Below are 21,045 nucleotides of genomic sequence, written 5' to 3' on the forward strand. Positions count from 1 at the left end.
CCACCTGCCCTCCCTCATTTCTCTCCCCAAGTTAACTGTCACTCCACGATGAGCTCCAAGCGCCCTTAACAGTGACTAGCACCCCAGGGGGAGTGGAGCAGGTTGAGTGCCCCCAAAAGCTAGGACACGGAGGACAGAGGAGATGAAGCTCCATGGAAGGTCCAGGCAGCGCTCTCCCCCCACAGCCCAAGGAACACCAACGCCCGGGCGGTATATATTTTGGCTCTGATCATTCCACCACCGCCACTGTCCCCTTAACCTTGCCTGTCTCTTGCTCTCTGCTTTGAGAGTCCAAAGGCCTTTTTGGGGCTAATGAGGCAATGAGACAGGATAAGGATGAGAGAAATCCTAACATGATGTTATGAGCTGAAATGTGTCCCCCCAAAAAGATGCTGTAGCGCTCACCCCCAGGACCTCTGAATGTGACCTTCTTTGGAAACAGGGTCTTTGCAGATGATCCAGTTAAGATGAGATCATTAGGGTGAGCCCTAATCTAATATGACTGTGTCCCTATAAAAAGGGGGACATTTGGACACAGAGACAGATGAACACAGAGGGAAGATGACATAAAGATGCAAGAACACCATCTACAAGCCAAGGAACACCAGAGGCCACCAGAAGCTGGGAGAGAGGCCTGGGACAGATTCTCCCTCACAGCCTCAGAAGGAACCAGCCCTGCCGACACCTTGATCTTGGACTTCCAGCCTCCAGACTGTGAGACAATGAATTTCTTTTGTTTAACACACCCAGTCTGTGGTACTTTGTTACAGCAGCCCTAGGAAACTAATACACATGACAAAATGCCATTAGCAATAACAACATTTTCAATGTAAACATTTTAAGAGGTGCACAGAAGAGCCTTTTGGGTTCACACAAATCATATGCAAATTATTCATAAGCCACATATCAATACCACATAAACAAACAAAATATAAGTACCTTTGTGGACTGTCTTCATGATTTCATATACCTAAATGTGTCCCATAAGAAATTCTAGTAGAAATGTAAAACACTTTATTCTCCTGAAGGCTGTAGGAATAAATATGTCAGGGAAATAGAAACCATGATTGAGACTAAATATTTTCAGAGGGATTATTTACTTATTTTGTTACACCTATACGGAATCAGACAGCACGCAGCACCATACAACAAAACAAATCAGGGGGAGGAGGCTGTTTCCAGGTATTGGAATATCTGGACATAATGCAATTCACTACCGAGTGGAATTCAGTGAGGCGAGGGGTGTGGGCGAGAAAAATCCCAGGTTCCTTCCAAGGGGAAAAAGTGACTGAGGAATCAAGAGGATTCCATCAGAAAGTGCTCTCAGTAATCCAGTGAGTTTCCCGGCCTGATTCCTGAGGCTGGCCCGAGCTTTCAGGAGGCCCAGCGAATTTGGATATATAAACATTACGTTGGTTTGCCAGGGCTGCCGTAACAAAATTCCACAGACTGGGCGGCTTAAACCTCAGAATTTATTTTCTCACAGTTCTGGAGGCTGGAAGTCCAAAATCAAGGTGTCAGCAGGTCTGGTTTCTCCTAAGGTCTCTCTCCTTGGCTTGTAGTCTTCTCGATGGGTCCTCACATGGTGTTCCCTGTGTGTGTCTGTGCCAATCTCTTCTTCTTATAGGGACACCAGTTGTATTGGATTAGGGCCCACACACATGACCTCATTTTACCGTAATTACTTCTTTAAAGGCCCTATCTCCAAATATAGTCACATTCTGAGCTACTAGGGGTTAGGACTCCAGTATAGGAATTTGGTGGGGGGACACAATTCAGCTTAACAGATGCAAGACTTAGGCCTCCATACGAGGATGCTCAGGATGACAGCAGCTCGACAACCCCTACAAAACAACAAGCACCAGCTTACAAGCCCTTTCGGAGGCAGAAGCCACGCTGAGCATCCATATTTAAAAGGTTGCTTATGCCTGGATACCAATGAGGCATGGCCCACCCAGCTGTTTGTGATAAATCAGAAATTACTTCCCTAATGCTGAAATATTCCTCTGTCACACTGAGATGGATTAGCCTCTCAGATTACACACAGAGAAACCCAAAACCATCACGTTCCTCTCCCAGAAAAAAAGAAAACTCTGTTCAAAGGATCTTGCTTTTCGTTCTCTCCACTTGTAATTGTCACAGGTCCCTTATTAAATTGTCACACTATTTACCCATCCAAGGAAGGAACTGTGCTGGGGGGGTTGATGAGCAATCAGCACTTTGCGGAGGATTTCTCTCTTCCAACTTGTAGGATCTGTCGGAGCCCAGCTGAACAGTTGCTGCAGCTGCTAACACACAGGAAGCCTGAGCCCCAGGCCCCTCCATCAGGTTGAATGATGACTCAGGAGACAGAGGGTCACAGGTCTTGAGGCTCCAGTGAAGGGCATTTCCCCAAGATCCTAACTGTTACAGACGCCGGAGTATGTCTTGTGTCTCCCAGGCAGTGAGTGACACAAAGACAGCAGAATTTATTTCTCACTCGGAGTCTTCGTCTTGTTTGTCTTTCTCTTCTAGAACAAAGCAACCAAGTGGACTTTTCCAGAGAGGAACTAGGACTGATTCTGCAGAATTTTACTTGAGATTCCCCAAAACCCTAGCACACTGCATCTGTCTCTCTTTCAGGAAACATTTTCACTGTATTTTCACTGTATTTTCACTGAGTTCTGTGTTTGTGGTTCACGGCTCGGTTCCCACGCTAGAACCCAGGTTTCTCTGAAGGCAGACCAGATTCTTGGGTCTGTTCACAGTGCATTTGGTGCCTTACACAAAAAATATCCATTGGAGGGGGTCATTTGGGACAGAAACCCAGATCCCATTTGGCTTGCTAATCTGTGTGCCCTGGAGGAAAGGATGTATTTTTTCCGCTTGCCACACTATGCACCGTGGAGCTGCCGCCACTCAGAGGGGCACCTTTTCCCAACCAGTCTACCCAGAGAGGATGCCTTTGTCTAACTGGTCTGCCTACGCATATCTTTTTCTAATTTGTACAAAAGCCTATACAGGTTACCAGCAGCAGAGCATAAAGAAGACAACCAATAAATTTTTTTTTTTTTTTTGGTGAGGAAGACCGGCCCTGAGCTAACATCTATTGCCAATCCTCCTCCTTTTTTTCCCGCTTTTCTCCCCAAAGCCCCAGTCATATGTCATAGTTGCACATGCTGCTAGTTGCTGTATGTGGGACACCGCCTCAGCATGGCCAGACAAGCGGTGCGACGGTGCACGCCCGGGATCTGAACCCGGGCCACCAGTAGCGGAGCGCGTGCACTTAACCGCTAAGCCACAGGGCCAGTCTCAAATGTTTGAATGTAAGAACACATGATCCTCTCCAAGTAAAAATAATGCTTTTTTTTTTAAACTGGTTACAACTGGGAAATTTCTCCAGCAATGAGCATTCCAACCTCACGGTATACCTAGCAAATGGCTTTAGATTAAGAAATAAGTCTAAAAAGCAACATTATGAAAATGGGAAGAGTTTTCCCTGAATGTGGAGGGAATGATTTAGAAGAGAAGTATTCAGCTATTTTCTCTTTTCCCTTTTCTTTCTTCCTTTCCCTTCCCCTCGACTTCGGATGACCTTCCCTTCTATAACAAAGAGATCTTAGACACGCTTTCTTCAAAATCTGACTTTAAACTTCAAAATTAGCTCTATTTCAAGAAGTTTTCCTGTCCCACAGGCAACAGGAAACAATCAATATTCTATGCTCACATCACAGGACGACTGGCAGCCAAATGTAGCTGAAAAGGTAGAAAAATAAAGCAGCCTTCAAGGGCCGGGGGTACTGTAGGAACTGGAAACCCAGAAATTTTGGCAATAATAACCCAAGACAAAATTCTCAACCCAGTCCTGGAATCAAAAGAGATCTTAGATCACATTGGAAATAATAGGGGCTTCTAGAAGGGCCAATTAACAAATGTGGCCCCACACCCCAAAACCACAAAATGCAGAGGACATCATAACCCCCAAAGACAGTAAAATGTTTTGTGGAATGTTGAGAACAGAGCTGGCTACCAAATCAAAAACATGGGGAATTAAGTTGTCCAATAAATTTCTCCACACCATACCAATCTGGGCACTCATGGGGAATCACTTATAGATTGACTCTTTCTTCCACTGTTAAGATGATTTTCTACTGTTAAAGGATGCTCAGTGCTGAGAAGGTAAGGCCAGTAAGGATTCAGTGATCATACCTTCCTAGCACTAAGTCACCAGTCCAAGAAATGTAAGGGAACCCAATAAAACTTAGAGCAGAAAGTAAAACCAGGAGGCAGAGAAGCCAGCAGTGGGGAGAAGGTGTCAGGCAGAGGGGAGGGCAGACAAGAATATTCCCTAAGAGCCACGGAAGCTGCTGGAAGCTCCTGGCAGAGGCAGAGAGGAGGAAGTGGAATTCGAGGAATGCAGACCTCTAGGCCCCCTGGGGCGTCCCAAGTGGCCTTCCAGTCCTCAGGGAGGTGTTAACTGCAGAGGTGAGAGGTGCAGCCAGAATCTTTTTCCTCACCTCCCCTTTATCCTTAAAATAAAACTCCATCTTCCATGATACACAGAGGGGTATCCGTGTCTCACTATCTGAAAGAGCCTAATTAACACACAACTTTAAAGGTTAAATATAAACACAAAAGTCTAACAGAAGAGAATAACCGAAGGTCATTTGTTCACTAACACAATATTGAATATATTTTCAAGCTAACTATGTGCTCTACACATGTATTTGTTGTTCGTGACACGGAGTGGATCCCAACTCCCAGCAACCCTGTGGACAGCAGAGCAGAACCCTGCCCCGTCTTCTTGCGCCACCCTCTCGCCTTCTGGTGCTGTATCAGACAACGCTCCGCCGCTATTCACAGGGTTTTCACGGCCAATGTTTTTGGAAGTGGGTGGCCAGGTCCGTCTTCCTAGTCTGTCTTAGTCTGGAAGCTCCGCTGAAACCTGTCCACCATGGGTGACCCTGCTGGTATTTGACACCAAGGTGACATAGCTTTCAGCATCACAGCAACACGCAGCCACCACAGGTTGACAACTGACAGATGGGTGGTGCGGTTCCCTGACCAGGAAATGACCCTGGGCCACCACAGTGACGGTGCTGAATCTTAACCACTAGACCAGCAGGGATGGCTTTACACATATATATGTCTACATGTAATATATTTTTTTTACACACACACATATATAGTTAATCAAATTCCCACTGAATATCTGTGACGTATTATTATCATCATTTTACAGATATGGAAACTGAAGTTTAGAGGGTTTGAATCTTGCCCAAGATCACACAGCTACTAAGCAGCAGAAAGGTGATAGGAACCCAAGGCTGTCAGCCCCTAAAGGCTGTGCTTTAGTACATGACACCATTAGGTTAAATCATTATGCAACGGGTTAGAAAATATAGCCAAAAATCCCTACCCAACACAAAGATTTTTCTGCACACAACAATGAAACACTGGCAAGACTCACTGATAATTTATAAAGCAAAACCAATAGCAAACCCTCTAGTTTACTTAAGCATGAAATATAAGAGAAAAACTAAAGAAAAGACTAATTGGTTTGACTAGACAAAATATAAAATTTCTATGTGCCTCCTCCCCCCCAAAAAGGAGACACAAAATGAATCAAAAGACAAACAATCAACTGGGAGAAAATACTTGCAACATAACAAAGATAAAAAGCTAATATCCTTAATATGTAAATAGTCTGTACAAATCAATAAGACAAACATAAGAAAAATGGGGAAAAGTCATTAACAAAGCTAATAAAAGGAGAAATACAAATTGCCAATCAAATACAAAAATTATGATTAACCTTACTAATTATCAAAATGAACTTTTTTTTTTTTTTGTGAGGAAGATTAGCCCTGAGCTAACATCCATTGTCAATCCTCCTTTTTTGCTGAGGAATATTGGCCCTGGGCTAACATTCGTGCCCATCTTCCTCAACTTTATACAGGACGCTGCCACAGCATGGCTTGATAAGTGGTGCGTCGGTCCGCACTTGGGATCTGAACTTGCAAACTCCGGGCCACCAACGTGGAGCACGCTAACTTAACCGCTACACCACCGGGCCGGCCCCTCAAAACTAACTTTTAAAAAGTCACTTCCATACATTCTTGTGTCATTTGGCATAATCTTTCTAAATTGCAATTTGGCAATATATCAATTGCCTTCTAAGCATTTACCCTAAGGAATGGCTCAGCGATGTTCATACAAGGATAGTAATAGCAGTATTATTTATGTAGGGAAAATCTTGAAATAACCTCAATGGCCAACAGTAGGGAACTAGTTTTTAAAATTACGGTAACTCCAAATAACCGAACGCTATTTATCACCAAAAATCAACTTTTAAAAGAATATTTAACAACATAGGAAAGTGTTCTCTATATAGTATGATGGAAAAAAAAGTGAGGTTATAATGTGAACATGCTAATCTCAATTTTGTAACATATGGCTTCAAAGGGGAAAAAATCAACTCTACGTATACATAGATTGTATGTATATGTATATATACATCTGTATCACATGTACCCAGCCCAAGGATCATATATTCACAGTGATCATTGCCAGATTTTGTTATTACAGGTGATTTTTATATTTTCTTCTTTGTGTTTCTGTTTATTTTCCACAAGGAACCAAGACTAAAAAGTCATGTTTAATTAATAAGAAAAAAAAGGATAATTTTTTTAAAGTATCTAAAACAGAAGGGGAGTAGATAATGAAATGTAATAAGTAAAATGTGGTAGCAAATGGCAGAGATAATAACAAAAAGACTATATGTAAATGGCTATGCAAGAAAAAATATATGACAATTAACAAATATTAGCCCAGGATTTATTTTGATTGATTAATAACCTCAAATATTCTAGAATGTATCTGAGACTGGAGTGGTTTAAAGAATTTTAAAATACTTGGTCAAAAATACTTTAAAAAATTATTTAAAAAATATTTATAATTGATCACAGGAAAAACATTGATTTATATTAGAGGATTTGTATCTATTTTTGAATAAATATGCCCCTCTAAAATCTGGAAGACATTATTCTAAGTCTGATTATTGGAGAGAAACTATGAATTACTCTACACACTCTCAGGTGCTTTAATTTAATGGCGCTCTATGATAAAAAGCTCATTCTTGACCTAGAAAAAAGCATCTCAGAGCAAGGAATTAAGTGGGAGGACAATAGCCACGTAGTGCACTTCCTCCAGAGGGAAATTCAAGTTTCATTATGTCAAATTGGGCTTGAAATCGCAACTACTGCTCACGAACGTTAGTTTTTAATAGAATAACACGTCACCCTGTGAGAATGACACTTCACAAACCCGGAGAAGTGTTTTCAAAAGAAGTTTTTTTTACTATTATTACTACATGTCAATGTTCAACTGAGAACTGAGTCACAGACCAGTTTCTCTAATTCAATTTTTAACCTGGGATAAAGAACGCACTTAGAAAGCCAGACTTCCACATCAGAGCAGCAGTCATTCCAACTAAAAACCAGATTACAGAAGTGATAACACTTATCTTGATCCATTTGGTTTCACCAAGGGAGGGCTCAGACACTATGTGAGAATATTCTAATCCTGGACTCCACAGCCAACGTGCCCTGAAGCCTCATCTCCATCTGGGCACTTCCTCATTCCATTTGCCTCTGATGTCCCCTCTCAGCCCAACCGGGGCTTTTCCCCAGTCTAACTCCAGAAAGTCTACACAATAAGCAAAGCAAAGGCACCAGGTGTTCTGTTTGGTTTTCAATAAGTAATCTGTGTTGGTTCTTGTAGGAGGGTCGTCTAACACGGAGACCCTCAGGGACCGTTCAGTGTGCTGCATAAGACACGCACTTGCAGCTTCACCATGTGATTCAAAATCCTCTCTCTCCCCCAGAGATTTTTCTCCCTCCAGTGAAAAGGAAGGGACTAAAACTAAGACCGAAAGCTAAGCAGAGTTATTCAAAGGGGCTTCCAGTCTCCACTGCTTCCTTCCTGGAGGAAGTCTGCTACCGAAAAGTTATATGTTCATATTTATATTTAGCATAGTACTATATGATTTATATTTAATAGTACGTATACACATAAATACATTTGTGTATATGTATATACATATATATTCATATATACATTTATGTGTGTATGGTATACACACACACACACACAGCTCAAGCTCTTCATCTCATAGTGAACTCATAAAAGATGGCGCACCAGTACCGCTGACCACACTTTGAGACTCTGAGTGCACCACGAACCTAGCATATTGGAGCAAAGCACCCTTCACCATCCAGGACCATACATGGAGGTCATCATCCACAAGAAGGATGCCAGTGACGCCCAGGGTTCTGGGCTTCAGTTTACTCAGCACCGACTCATGACCTGATTAGCTGCTCATTAATATTTTTATTTGAAAACCTTCAGTGGGATTCCAAACACTCTGATGAAATGTTTTCTTGGGTGAATCTGGTTTTGCCATTATCTGAGGAGTTTCCCAAAATGCAGGACTTTCAGTGCTAAACTCAACAGAGTCCTGGGCACAGGGGACAGCTGGTCACCCTAATCCGCAAAATCGAGGCAACAGTACCTACCACAAAAGGCACTGCAAGGAATAAATTATGTTACGCGGCAATTATCTAGGAATAGCAGATGGTATGAGATCCATAAATGGTAATTATTATTATCTTTATCCGTATTACATCCTCGTGGTCAAAGCAAAGAGCAAGCATCTTCCTGTAGGTTTTTGGTAATGCCGGAGGTCATGAGATCCCTGTTCTGCTCCAGGTAGACAAAGGGAGTCTGAATTTCATCCTATCAACACTAAACAGAGAGAGCCAACTCCTTGAGGGCAGCTGCTATAGGTTCTGCTGCCTCCCTCCCTCAGAGCCATGCTCTGCGCTCAGTGGGCGCCCATCACTGCTGTCTACCCTCTTGTGTGTCCTGCACAGAGCTCTGGCAAACAGCAGGCAGTGACCGAGAGAGGCGCTTCATGGAACAAAAGTGTCTGAACAGAAGCAGAACGATGGCCAGACATCTCACCAAAAAGCCATGGGGCAGGGTGCAAGACAAGAACTCAAGCATGGGGTAAATAGACAGAAGTAATGCAAAGAGGGAGATGAGAATAAATCAAATGGCTCAGAGAACGGACAAGAGAAGCAAGCAGGACTGCTAAATATTTTGGCAGCAATCTGCCTTAGCAGACTGATACACTTATAAAAAAAATTATAGTCTAGGAGATAGATCCAAACCTCCATACATCTCCATGGGAAACATCCAAAAAAATGTATGTTTGCAAATAGCAACTTTGCCCATCTGCTGCAGTGTTGGTATATTTTCTCAGGAAAGAGCTGAGGGTCCATTAACAGTTCCAAGACATTGCAAAATATTTGACTGCTTCTGGCTGGTCACCTGTCACTGATACCTAGGTGCCTTTCCTAACAAATCAGTGCAGAAGGCACAGCTGTTCCGGGGTTGGGATTTTTCCCAAAGAGTGCCAGCTGGACAACCTGTTCACTCTACTCATCACTCACACAGGCGTGCCCAGGAGTTGCAAGGAGGAAGAGAGACAGTGTTTTCAGAACCAATCCCTGCCAACTTGGACACTGTCATCCAGAAGGCTGTCCTCACGTCCTGGGAAGATCAGAGTATTCTTTGACCCATTCAAAAAATATTTACTGAACACATTCCCTGTACCAGGTACTATTCTAGGCATCAGGAATAGAGCAGTGGTCCCTTCTTCAAGAGGCTTACAGTCTAGTGGGGAGATGAAAAATAAACACATCAGGGCCAGCCCTAATGGGCTAGTGGTTAAGTTCGGCGCACTCCACTTCAGCGGCCTGAGTTTGGTTCCTGGGCGCAGCCCTACACCACTCATCTGTCAGTGGCCATGCTCTGGTGGCAGCTCACATACAAAAAGAGAAAGATTGGAAACAGATGTTAGCTCAGGGCGAATCTTCCCCAGCAAAAAAAACACATCAACACATGGGGTCACATGATGTTATGAGTTGAATTGTGTCCCCCCAAATTTATTATGTTTAAGTCCCTTTGGGCTGCTGTAACAAAATACCATAGACTGGGCAGCTTGTAAACAGCAGAAATTTATTTCTCACAGTTCTGGAGGCTGGAAGTCCAAGATCAAGGCGCCAGCACATTTGGTGTCTGGTGAGAGTTCTCTTCCTGGTTCATAGACGCCATCCTCTTGCTGTGTCCTCACATGGCGGAAGAATCAAGGGAGGCTTCTGGGGTCTCTTTTATGAGACCACTAATCCCATTCATGAGGGCTCTGCGCTCCTGCCTAATCACCTCCCAAAGCCCCCACCTCCAAATACCATCACACTGGGGATGAGGTTTCAACATATGAACTTTGAGGTGACATAAACATTCAGACTATAGCAAGTCCTAACCCGCGGAACCTCAGAACGTGAGTGTATTTGGGGATATGGCCTTTCCAGAAGTTATCAAGTTAAAGTGAGGCCGGTAGGGCGGGCCCGAATCCAATAAGTCCTGGTATCCTCAAAAAAAGGAGAGATGCAGATACGGAGACAGACACACAGAGGGAAGACGATGTGAGGAGACGCAGGGAGAAGATGGCCATCTACAAGCCAAGGAGACAGGCCTGGAACAGGCCCTTCCGTAACAGCCCTCGGAAAGAACCAACCTGCCGACACCGTGATTTTGGACTCTGGCCTCCAGAACTGCATGACAGTAAAACTCTGCTGTTTAAGCCACTCAGTTTGTGTTTCTTTGTGACGGCAGCCCCAGTAAACTAATACGAGTGGTGAAGGGTGCTTTGAGGAAAGACAAAGCAGGGTAAGGGGACAGAGGGTGACAGGGCAGGAGCATTTTAGAGAGGGTCATCAGAGTGAGGCCATGCTGACCGCGATGACTCCCAACAGCAGGGCCCAGTTGTTCGCTCCACCAGCACATCCCCGAGGGCTTCTTGGGTAGATGAAATATCCCAGAGGGTCCCAAGGCATAGTTTTACACATGAGCTTACACTTGACAGCACACTTTATGTCCAAGTTAAGTGGCAGCTATTGCTCCTTAAAATCTTATTTCCCTTGATATTCCCCTTTCTCTTTCTTCTCAGCCACCCTCCATAAATTGTATCTATTGCCTTTCCCATGAAGACATGATGGAACATGGATCCAGAGTTACCCCAGCAAAGAGTCAAGGTTCTCCAAAGATCTGTCTCCACTCCATCATGCCCCTCCCCTGTGACCCTCCTGACACGGCAGGGGCAGAGGAACAGAAATCCGGCATGCCTAGCCCAAGGTCATGGTTGTAGAACCAGCCTGCCGAGCCTGAGTGCACTCTGCAACTTTTGCCCAATTAGCACAGGTGCTAACAAACCAAGGTGACCCAAATCCTCATCCCAATAATGCACACACCTCCATTCAGACAGCAGAGGGGTGGGCAATGAAGCAGTGGCTCTTAACATTTTGGGAGTAAATAACTCCTTTTAGAATCTGATGAAAGTCATGGACATTTTCTCCAGGAATATAATTATAATTATAGTTTAGTAGAATCCAAGGAAATAACCACTGCAATGGCAAGAACCACCACGAAACAAAGACAAAGAATAAACAGGGAGCAAAGGAAGATGAAGGAGGTTGCAAAACACACCACTGAAAGAGGACTAATGTCCTTAATATATAAAAAGTGCCTACAAATCAATAAGAAAAAGACCAAAAACCCAAGAGAAAAATGGGGAATGGACATGAGAAATTAACAGAAATGAAATGCAAATTGTTGTTGGACACAAGAAAATATGCTCAACTCACTTGTAATAAACTATAAATAAAACAAGACACCATGTTTAATCAAAGATCAAAAAGTTTGAGACTACCTTGTATTGACAAAGACGTGGAAAGATACCCACACACCAGGCTGATGTGAGTATAAACTGGGACAACCAATTTGAAGGCAATCTGGCAATATTTATCAACAGTTAAAACAATCATGCTCTTTCACCTAAGACTATGAATTTATCCCTCATATATACTTGAAACACTTACAAAATGACAACTGGGCACAGATATCTACTGCAGCGTAGTTTGGGAATAACAAAAAATTGTATGCAACCTAAACGTCCATTCTTTAATTGTCCTTCATTCCTTAGGTAATGTCCATTGACTTAACCAACAAGGAATGATTAAGTAAATATGGTACCTCCATACAATGAATACTATGCAGTAATTAAAAAGAATGGGGCGATTCTGTAGTAGTTTTGGGGAAGGATGTTCAAGACATATTGCTAAGTAAAAAAAGCAAGATACTGAACAGCATGTACAGTGTAAAAATATACCTTCCTATACCTATACATTTACAAATGTGTGCCTATAGAGCATCAGATGTATGTACACTCGTACGCATATAGAGTCGCTCTGGAAGATACACAGAAAACCAGAAGCAGAGGTCGCCAGAGAGGAAGCAGTTGCTGAGACACACAGGTGAGAGGCAGAATTATCTCTTGCTATGGACCCTCTTGAAATCTTTGAATTTTAGGCCAAGTGTCTACATTACCTGTTCCAAAACTTAACCAAATGAATCTTAACACACACAAAAATGATTAAAGACCAAAAAGAGCACAGTAACTAGAAATCACATAGCTAGGTAGGGCAGAGCCAACAAGGTGGAGGTGGGAAGAGGATGTTAAGAGATGGCTCTGAGGGGCTGGCCCCATGGCGTAGTGGTTAAATTCAGTGTGCTCCACTTTGGCGGCCTGGGTGCGCGGGTTCGGTTCCTGGGCCTGGACCTACACCATGCTGTGGTGGCACCTACATACAAAATAGAGGAAGACTGGCACAGATGTTAGCTCAGGGCTAATCTTCCTCAAGCAAAAAAAGGAAGATTGCCAACAGATGTTAGCTCAGAGTGAATCTTCCTCAGCAAAAAAAAAGAGAGAGAGTGCGATAGCTCTGACCCGAGCCATCTTCTTGTCCACCTGAAGGTCCCGAATCGTTGCTCTATTGACAATAATGCAATTTCCCACAAGTCCTTCAGCAACTTTTCCCACAACTCAGGAGTGAGGGGGGAGGGAAGGTGTCTCCCAGGAAAGCACCACTGTCTTTGAATTAGGCACAAGGGTCGACAAGTTAGCCAAACTATGCTAACACAAAGTTCTCAAGAGAAAACACAGAGAACACATAAAATATACAGAACACATAAAAGTACCTTAAAAGTACCCACAAACACAACAGAGAGCCCCGAGAATTCTAACTGAAGAGAAACGTGAGACCAGAATATTTCCCAGCATGCTAAGAGTGTTCGGAATGGAGACTCCACTGGCTGCTCCCTCATCTCAGGCTGGGAGGGACCACGACTGGGTCAGTAAGGTGAGGCAGGAAAGCTGCCCACTTTCTTTACAGAACTGGCCTGGACTCGGGTTAAGACCCCCTGGGCGCTGGCACTATCTCTCCCAGTAAGCAGTGGACACTGCGCCCCAGTGTCCAGATTCCACTTCAGGACTGAAGAACTTCCTCCCCGCTCTGCTGCTGCTGCTGGCTCTCAGCTGTGAGCTCGCCCCAGGAACTGTACTCAGCAAGAGTCCAAAGCCATGTCCCCTTCCCAGGGCAGCCCCATCCAAGGACAGGTCCACGCAGAGGTAGAAAAGCCCAGTCCCCTCGCCTCAATTTGGACACCTCTGAAGGGCCATCTCAGCTCAGAGCCCACCATGGCATGGGCAATGCATTGGTTGAGACTGCACTAGAACCCAACTTCTCCCTCTGCCCCATGCTGCTCTGCTCCACCCCTCCTCTCCCCTGCCCTTCCCTTCCCTTCCCTCCCCTCAAAGGTTTTGGTCCAGAGTATACTCCCTAAGACCACATTCGCCTCCTGCTCTATGCCTGCTTCCCAGGAAATCACCTTCAACACAATCCTAACAGTCTAGGAAGGTGTTGTGGGGTGAACTGTGTCCCACCAAAAGATACGTTCAAGTCCTAACCCCTGGTACCTGTGAACGTCACCTTACTGGAAACGGGGTCTTTGCAGATGTAATCAAGTTAAGATGAGGTCCTACTGGATTAGGGTCGACCCTAAATCCAATGACCGGTGTCTTCAAAAGGAGAGGTAGATTTGGAGCCAGAGGCGACACACAGAGGGATGACGGCCATGTGTAGATGAGGCAGAGACCAGAGTGCTGCAGCTATAAGCCAGGGAACACCAAGGATTGCCGACAACCACCAGAAGCTGGAAGAGGCAGGAAGGATTCCCCCCTAGAGCCTTCAGAGGGAGCATGGCCCTGCTAAGAGCTTGACTTCTGGCCTTCAGAGCTATGAGAGAATAAATTGCTGTTGATGTAAGCCACCCTATTTGTGGTTATTTGCCCTAACAATGGAGAAGAGAAGGTCAGAGGGCAAATGTACTCAAGGCATTCCTCCACTTAGTCAATGCAGGTGAGTATTTGGTTCTTACCTGGCCAGGGTCGTTGTGAGCATCTAATGAGAAAATGCATGGAAGACCCTGAATAAACCACAAAACACTATACCACTGAGCTGATATTTATGATAAGGGGAAGCAAGGGCTCTCTCAAGTTGTAAAGGTATCGGCCTACTCGGGTACTATTCAGGGCCCATGGTTCCCCTCTTTCCTGCTGGTCATCTTACCAGCCAGCATCAGAGAGCGTGAAATGCAATTCAGGTCAGCACTTGGAAGTGGCCAGAGCCCAGGGTGAGCCGAGGAAGAGGTTTCACCAGTTTGCTAAAATAAGGTTGGCGTTATCTATGGGTTTCAATTAGCCAAGAGAGCAGGTCACTCAGTTACCATGAATAATCGAGAGGGGGTGTAGAGCCCAAGGTCAATGATACTTTGTGCCCAAACTACTTTCCCACGGAGGACACCCAGCCTGCCCATTGCTTCGGGGAGACACAGCCGCCACTCCCTACACCTCCTGGAAAGATCATCACCAGGGTGAACGTCTGCCACGCTGCACTGAAACAGCCACGGCGTGCGGCACGCTCTCATTGAACCCAGCCTGTGCTGGTGACTCACCACCTGCAGAGAAAATTTAGGGTTGTATCCTCTTCGTGGGCACCGTTCAGCACTGCTGTGCCGACTCAACGCACCCTTTGAAGTCTGTGGGACCTTCGAATCAGTGAACCCTAAGAACCCAGCCCTAGGTGCCAATTTCCATCACTCACAAGTGCTTCAAAAAGACGAGGCTGCGAAGGAAGTTCAAAAAGATCGTGCCCACAACTGCAGCGTGCAATCTCAGAAATTACAGGTGCTGCCTTGTCACACACAATACACTTAGCAGGTGCTTCTGCCAGACGCCTCCTTCTCGCCAAGAAATCCCTGCTGAGGATTAATGGGAATTTCCAGTTCTCTGAGCATCTCTTGCTCCTCAGAGCTATTACCCCCAAATTTCTTAGCACTTAAAAAAAAATACAGGATTTAGCACCTGTTTGTTTCAGCAATCCTTGCTAAAAACAGATCTGCCAAAAGACCACCTCTAAAATTAGTCATATTTCCTGCTCCAAAAAACATAGTAAATGGTATTTTTAGTAACTCCTTTACTCCACGTATCTGGCACTGTCGTGCTCAAAGTCTAATTACCGGCAACTTACTAAGCAGGCAACTCTGATTTTTAGCCCAAAAATAGCTCCAACGAAAGCAATTATCAGGGTTTTTTTTCTTTTTAACCAAGGGTTAGAACAAGATATTTAAACATGTTAACCAATCATTTCATGCACCCAACTCTGTATCTTAGGGAGACTTAATCACAAAAGAAGGGAATTGAGGCATCAACTCTTTTCCCTTTTGCAGATTGTCTGCCTATGAAACCAGCTCTATTCCTGAGATATACCTGTTTTCTCTCTATGCCTTCCCAACTATATTTTATCAATTTTTTAAAAAATATAATAAAAACCTATTACGTGCCAAAGACTCTGCACTTCATAGGTACCAGGGGCAGCAAGCGCAACCTCTCCAGGTCTTTCAAAGTCATTACTCGATACTCCTGCTCAGCCACTCTGCTTTGTCTCAAAGCCACAGAGCATGATACTTTTCCAAATCTGATTCTGTGATTATTTTTCCTTGTCCAATCATCAACTCACCTTTAGTTAGACACTCTGCCCAACTGAGAACGTACCAATTAAGAATTTCACAGGACCAAGTGAACAAGTTATTTTTAAAGCCACATTAACAGAGATTGCATCCACTCCCAGCTAAGGGAGGACAAAATTAGGTCTTGCCCAAAGCCATTCTGTCTTTTCAAGCAGTAAAAGGGCCATCTAGATTCAAATGACTTTCAAACAAACAGCTTCAGAGGAAAGGCAGGCAAAACACCGTCCTGCTGGCAGTGGTGGGAAGAGAAGCTTCTTGATAAGATAGGATTGAAGCCTGAAACGAAAGACAAGAAAAAGTGGCTCCTTTTGTCATCTGGACTCAGACAGTGATTCCCGACAAGCCATGGAGGATTTCGCCCAAATCTTTTTGGAAAGATGCACCAAGTCAAAACACAACACACACACACACACACACACACACACACCCCAAGTGTCCTTAACCAGCAATACTCTGGATCTTGGCATAAATCACCCAAAACAAAGTGCGTAGTTTGCAACTGCAACAGTGAAGCAGGCCAAATGTGTTACCCCTCTTCTCCCCTTTCTCCAACCCCCTTTCAACTTTTTCATGAACCGACTGCCGACCACAAGCTGCCCCAGATCCTTCCAGGCAGGGGGTGATGTGGGGGCATACATCTCTTTCTTGCTACAGTATTCATGACTTAATTCCCCTCCTGCTATGGTCTGTGTCCTTTAAAAAATAAAAGAAATGAGAAAAGTGAAGTGCTTTACTAAAAAGTACGCACCCCCCAAAAGGGGGAAGTATTTGGCTGGGAGGCCTCCCCGGGGCCACTCACATCCCCCACTATGGGGGACAATTCATTTCCCTTTTGCTCTGTCACCTCAAGGTCTCCCTTGCTCGGCTCACATGAGTAACCCCTCTCCAGGGGAAAATCCTCTTAACAGCTCACCTTTCAAAGAGACCACAATGCTGCAAACAGCGGGAGGTTGACCTGACCTTTGTTTTGGCCTTAGTAAGACAATTTCCAGAACTTGAATGGGATGGGGACTTACGAACTCAGCAATTGTTCCCAGGCAGAGTCATCATGCATACACAAACACACACACACATTTTAATCCCTACATCTGCCAAAACCCAAAACTATTAGTTAAGCATTAAAGGTACTGGCTTTGGGAGATAAAAGCTATGAACGACACCCATTGTTGCTTCAAAGCTGGCAATCAGGTGAACTAAGATCCAGATTTCTCACGATGCTGACAGTCACCGGTCACTAGCTGGAGAAGAGCACACCAGAAAAATCTCCGGACCTCCTCTTCCACCCCGAGAACGACCGTCCTTAACTAGTGCCGATCAATTAATCCAGCGCAATAATTTTACATGCAATTAATAGTTGCTCCCATTGCTAAGATGAACTGCGAGTTATCACTGAAGAAAGATAAGATGGGAGGGAAAGGGGTGTGAGCATCTAGGGGTGCAGGGGGCTCCTCATCTGGACCTCATTTGGGCAGGAACTCCCTCATTCCAGTAAGCCCTGTGGGCCCAGCACAGAGCTCCAGAACGCAGGCACCCGGCTAGGGACTGAGCTCTGAGTGCGTCCTGCGGCAGTCAGCCAAGGCTAACAGCCTTATGTTACGGGGCAAAAACGCACCGGCGACGGGCAGAGTCACAACCCGGCACGGGAACGTGGAGGGAAGCCAGACGCCGGCGAGCGTCAGGGCCAGGGAGACGAATGTGCTCCTAATGTTGGCCATCATGCTGTCAGCATAAAGCCTCGTCCCTTTTTGCTGACTCTCAAGACGGAACACACACAACCAGATTGGATCCTACATATTTCGAATGAAAATCAAGTTATGCCATACGTGCCAAGGGGAACTGACACAGGCACACGGGAGCGAGCGCGCCGTAATTAGCGCCCAGACCCGACGCGTAAGTGGGACAGCCCTCTGCGAACCGAGGAGTCAAGTGTGCCGTGCTCCCTCTGGACTAGAACGAGATTGGAGGGTTTTTTCCTTCTTCTCTGAAGAGTTACTCAATTCAGTGAGTTCATCCCGAACACTCCCTTTTTGCATGAAAATGTTCAAGCAAGAGACACTTTTAAAACTACTCACTCTACCTCCACTTACCCAAAACAAAGGGGCACCCCACCCAGAGCGGCTGTAGGAATACAGGACAAATGACAGAGGGGTGGAGACCTGCACTCAAATGCACGGGGCTCCAGGACACAGTGGGGACCGAGGAGAGAGACTAAAGCTAGGTGAGGCTGAGGATGGGCGGGCAGGGCAAACTGCCCTGTAATCAGAGGGCCCCCAGCAGAGCATTCCCGGGAACTCCCACGCTGGGCGGAGGACCCCAGCTCAGTGGGTGGCAGGCGAGGCAGGAAGCCCTGTCCCTCTCATATTGATGGTGCTCCCTTGGTCAGTGGGCCATAAAAAGGGGCTACCACCCCGCCTGTGCTGAGCTACCCCCAGCCGGGGTGGGGGGGGGCGGGGGGGGGGCCTTGTGTCTGAGATGACCGTGAGCCTGGGGCGGCCCCAGTCTGAAGTAGCTCCAGGCTCCACAGCCCGACCGCCTGGGGTGACCCATTTCTTCTCACAGATCTAAGTTACAACTTAGATCTTCCTGGGCCTCCCCTGGCAAAACTTCACGATCATCTAACTTCTCACAAGGCTGGAGAGGGTGCCCCTCCAGGTCTCTGGGGGTCTTCCTTTCCTTTCCCCTCCTCTACAAAAATTAAGAAGGCATCTCCCAACCTCTGAAGTCGGGGGGGTACCTGCCACAGCAGGGTGATTACTGCAGCTTCCACCCAGGACATGGAGGGGGGGATGGAGGGAAGGGGGAAAGGGGGGAGGATGAAAAAACCCTCCTCGGGCATGAAAACCTTTCCTAGCTACCCCAGTCCACAGGTGGAGACGAAAGTTCCTGGGGTCTCAGCCTTCCTCCACCTCCTCCCCAGAGCCCAGGAGTGGGGTCAGACTCTAAGCTCCCCCAAGGGCTGGCTAATACGCTCTCGCACCCTTAAGGGCCCACGCACTCCAGCGCGGGTTCCTGCCTCTCCACTCATCTGCGGCCCCCACCCTCTGCGAGAGCAAAGCCCCCCACCCCACCCCGCGCTGGTGTCCGCCAGGCGGCGCCCTTCCAAAAGCATACAGGCTGCGGGCGGCTTCGCGGGTAAACTAGCCGCCCCCCGGGGAAACTGACCCCAGACCGCCCCTCGGGAAAGGCCGAGAACCCGGCTGCGAGGGCCTGGGCGCGCGCTGGGCTCGACTCCTCTTTCAACCCGAAAGGAAAGGCAGGCGGAGCGGGGTGGGGGGGGGCTCCCGGCCAGGACGATGCAGCCGGACTCCCAGTGCAGTGCTCTCCGGAGGGTCCCCGCTAACCCTTCCCGCCCGGATCTCCCGACCCCAGCCCGGGGGCCGGCGCCCGGCGGCTCACCTTCTCTCCGGTCAGCACGTGCAGCCCCTCGCGCACCTTGGCGAAGGAGCCCTCGCCCAGCTTCCTGCTGCCGATGAGGTAGTTGCCCACGCGCTTGTGGTGCTGGAAGTCTCGGAGCCGCTCGCGGGGCACGCCGCTCACCCAGGCCGGCAGGAAACTTCCCTCGCAGGCCGCCGCCGGCCTGGCCGCGTCCTCGGCGCCGCCGCCGCCCCCGGGCGCCACCGGCTCGCCCAGGAGCCCGTCCCCCGCCGCCGCCGGCATCGCGCTCGCCCGCCGCTCCGGCCCGGCTCCCGCGCTCGCGGCTCCTCCTCCGGCTCCCCGGCGCCCCCGGCTCCTCCCGCTGCCGCCCTGGGCCCGGCCCCGCCCGGCCCGCGCGCCTCCCGCGCCCCGGGCCGCCGCCAAGCGCCGCGCGCAGACAATAGCGGCCGCCCAGGCGACGGGATGCCGGGGACCGGCCCCCAAGAAGTTCTTCTTCAGAGGGTCGCCTGGGCCCCTTTCAGGACACCGGGACTCCGCCCCGGGTCCCGTCAGGCCGGCTGATGACAGTCGCCCCGCTCGGGTGTGCAGGGAGCCGCGCTGGCCGGAGAGGGGCGGCGGGGGCGCGGCCCGGTGCCTGGGTGCCGGAGCCCGGGCGCCTCCGCAGCCTCCGCCCTCGCCGCCGCCGGCTGGCCCGCCCGGGCTCGGGTCCGGCTCGCTCGCTCCTAGCTGTGCGCCCGGCGGCCGCTCCCGCCCGAGAGCAGCGCGCGGCGGGCTGCAGGCGCCCTCTGGAAGGCAGCAGAAGAAAGCCCCATTCAGTTTGAATTTGCAGAAATTTAATCCGGTCGCGGGCGGCGGGAACAGATGCGAGCTCCACTCCGCAGCCTGTGCACTTTCAAATCCCTCGTAGCCCCTCCTTCCCCGCGCGCAACAGCCAAACTCGACCCTCGCTGGAGAGGGGAGGGTCCGGGGAGGGGAGCGGCGGAGTAGGCGGCGGAGCCACCTGAGCGCCAGACAGGGGGACCCCGCGCGGCCTCGGAGACGCGCGCTCCCGGGCCGCCCAAGTCGGGCCGCCTCCAGCTGAGCCTCTCGCCTGGATTCCGGGCTTGGGCTTTCTGGACCTTTCGGCGGTGAAATCGCTCACCAGCCGCACCCACCCGGGGCAGGAGGAAGGGAGGCGCTCCTGAACCCTGGATCGTGGGTTAGGTGCCCGGTGTCCAGCCCAGGGTCTGACCCACCGTAGGGCCCTCTAGACCCTGGATGGACGGATAGATGGAGGGGTGGAAGGAAAGATGGGGAGGTGGTGGGGCGTCTGCCCGGGCTCGCACGCAGACCGGATTGCTGTGTTGGAGGAGGAGCAGCCGCAACAATAATAGTAGCAGCAGCAACGTAGGAACCAGGGCGTTTGCTGCCTCTGCCTGAATGTTTACACCTTCTTTGCTTCCCATTGAAATGATGCTGGTGATTGCTGGATGAGGTGGACCAGTGCTCCCTGCTCCTGGAGGCTTTTGTTCTGTGCGCGCCCCGTGCTCATCCCTCATAAACAAGAGGAGCTGTCCTGCCGACTCTGATCTTCTCCAGGATCCCCAACGTCTTCTCAAACCCAAAATCAGGAATCTCGTGAGGCAGAAGCTGGGGGGTAGG

At 48.0% G+C, this 21,045-nt stretch overlaps 1 protein-coding gene across 2 annotated transcripts in view; it reads right to left on the reverse strand.

The window, feature by feature from the left end:
- HUNK (hormonally up-regulated Neu-associated kinase) overlaps positions 1-20,663 on the reverse strand; it is a 102,635-nt gene extending 81,972 nt beyond the window's left edge. Inside the window, exon 1 of one of the 2 annotated variants that reach the window (XM_014786919.2) lies at positions 19,426-20,663. In XM_014786919.2, the coding sequence (XP_014642405.2) occupies positions 19,426-19,686 (261 nt within the window). In that variant the 5' untranslated portion in view covers positions 19,687-20,663. The remainder of the gene's footprint in view (positions 1-19,425) is intronic. The other variant, XM_087418151.1, reaches the window with a different exon arrangement.
- Positions 20,664-21,045: the final 382 nt, after the last annotated feature.

The sequence above is a fragment of the Ceratotherium simum genome, chromosome 27 (genome assembly GCF_057802395.1).
Source record: "Ceratotherium simum simum isolate JZ-2026a chromosome 27, ASM5780239v1, whole genome shotgun sequence".
Classification (NCBI taxonomy): Eukaryota; Metazoa; Chordata; class Mammalia; order Perissodactyla; family Rhinocerotidae; genus Ceratotherium; species Ceratotherium simum.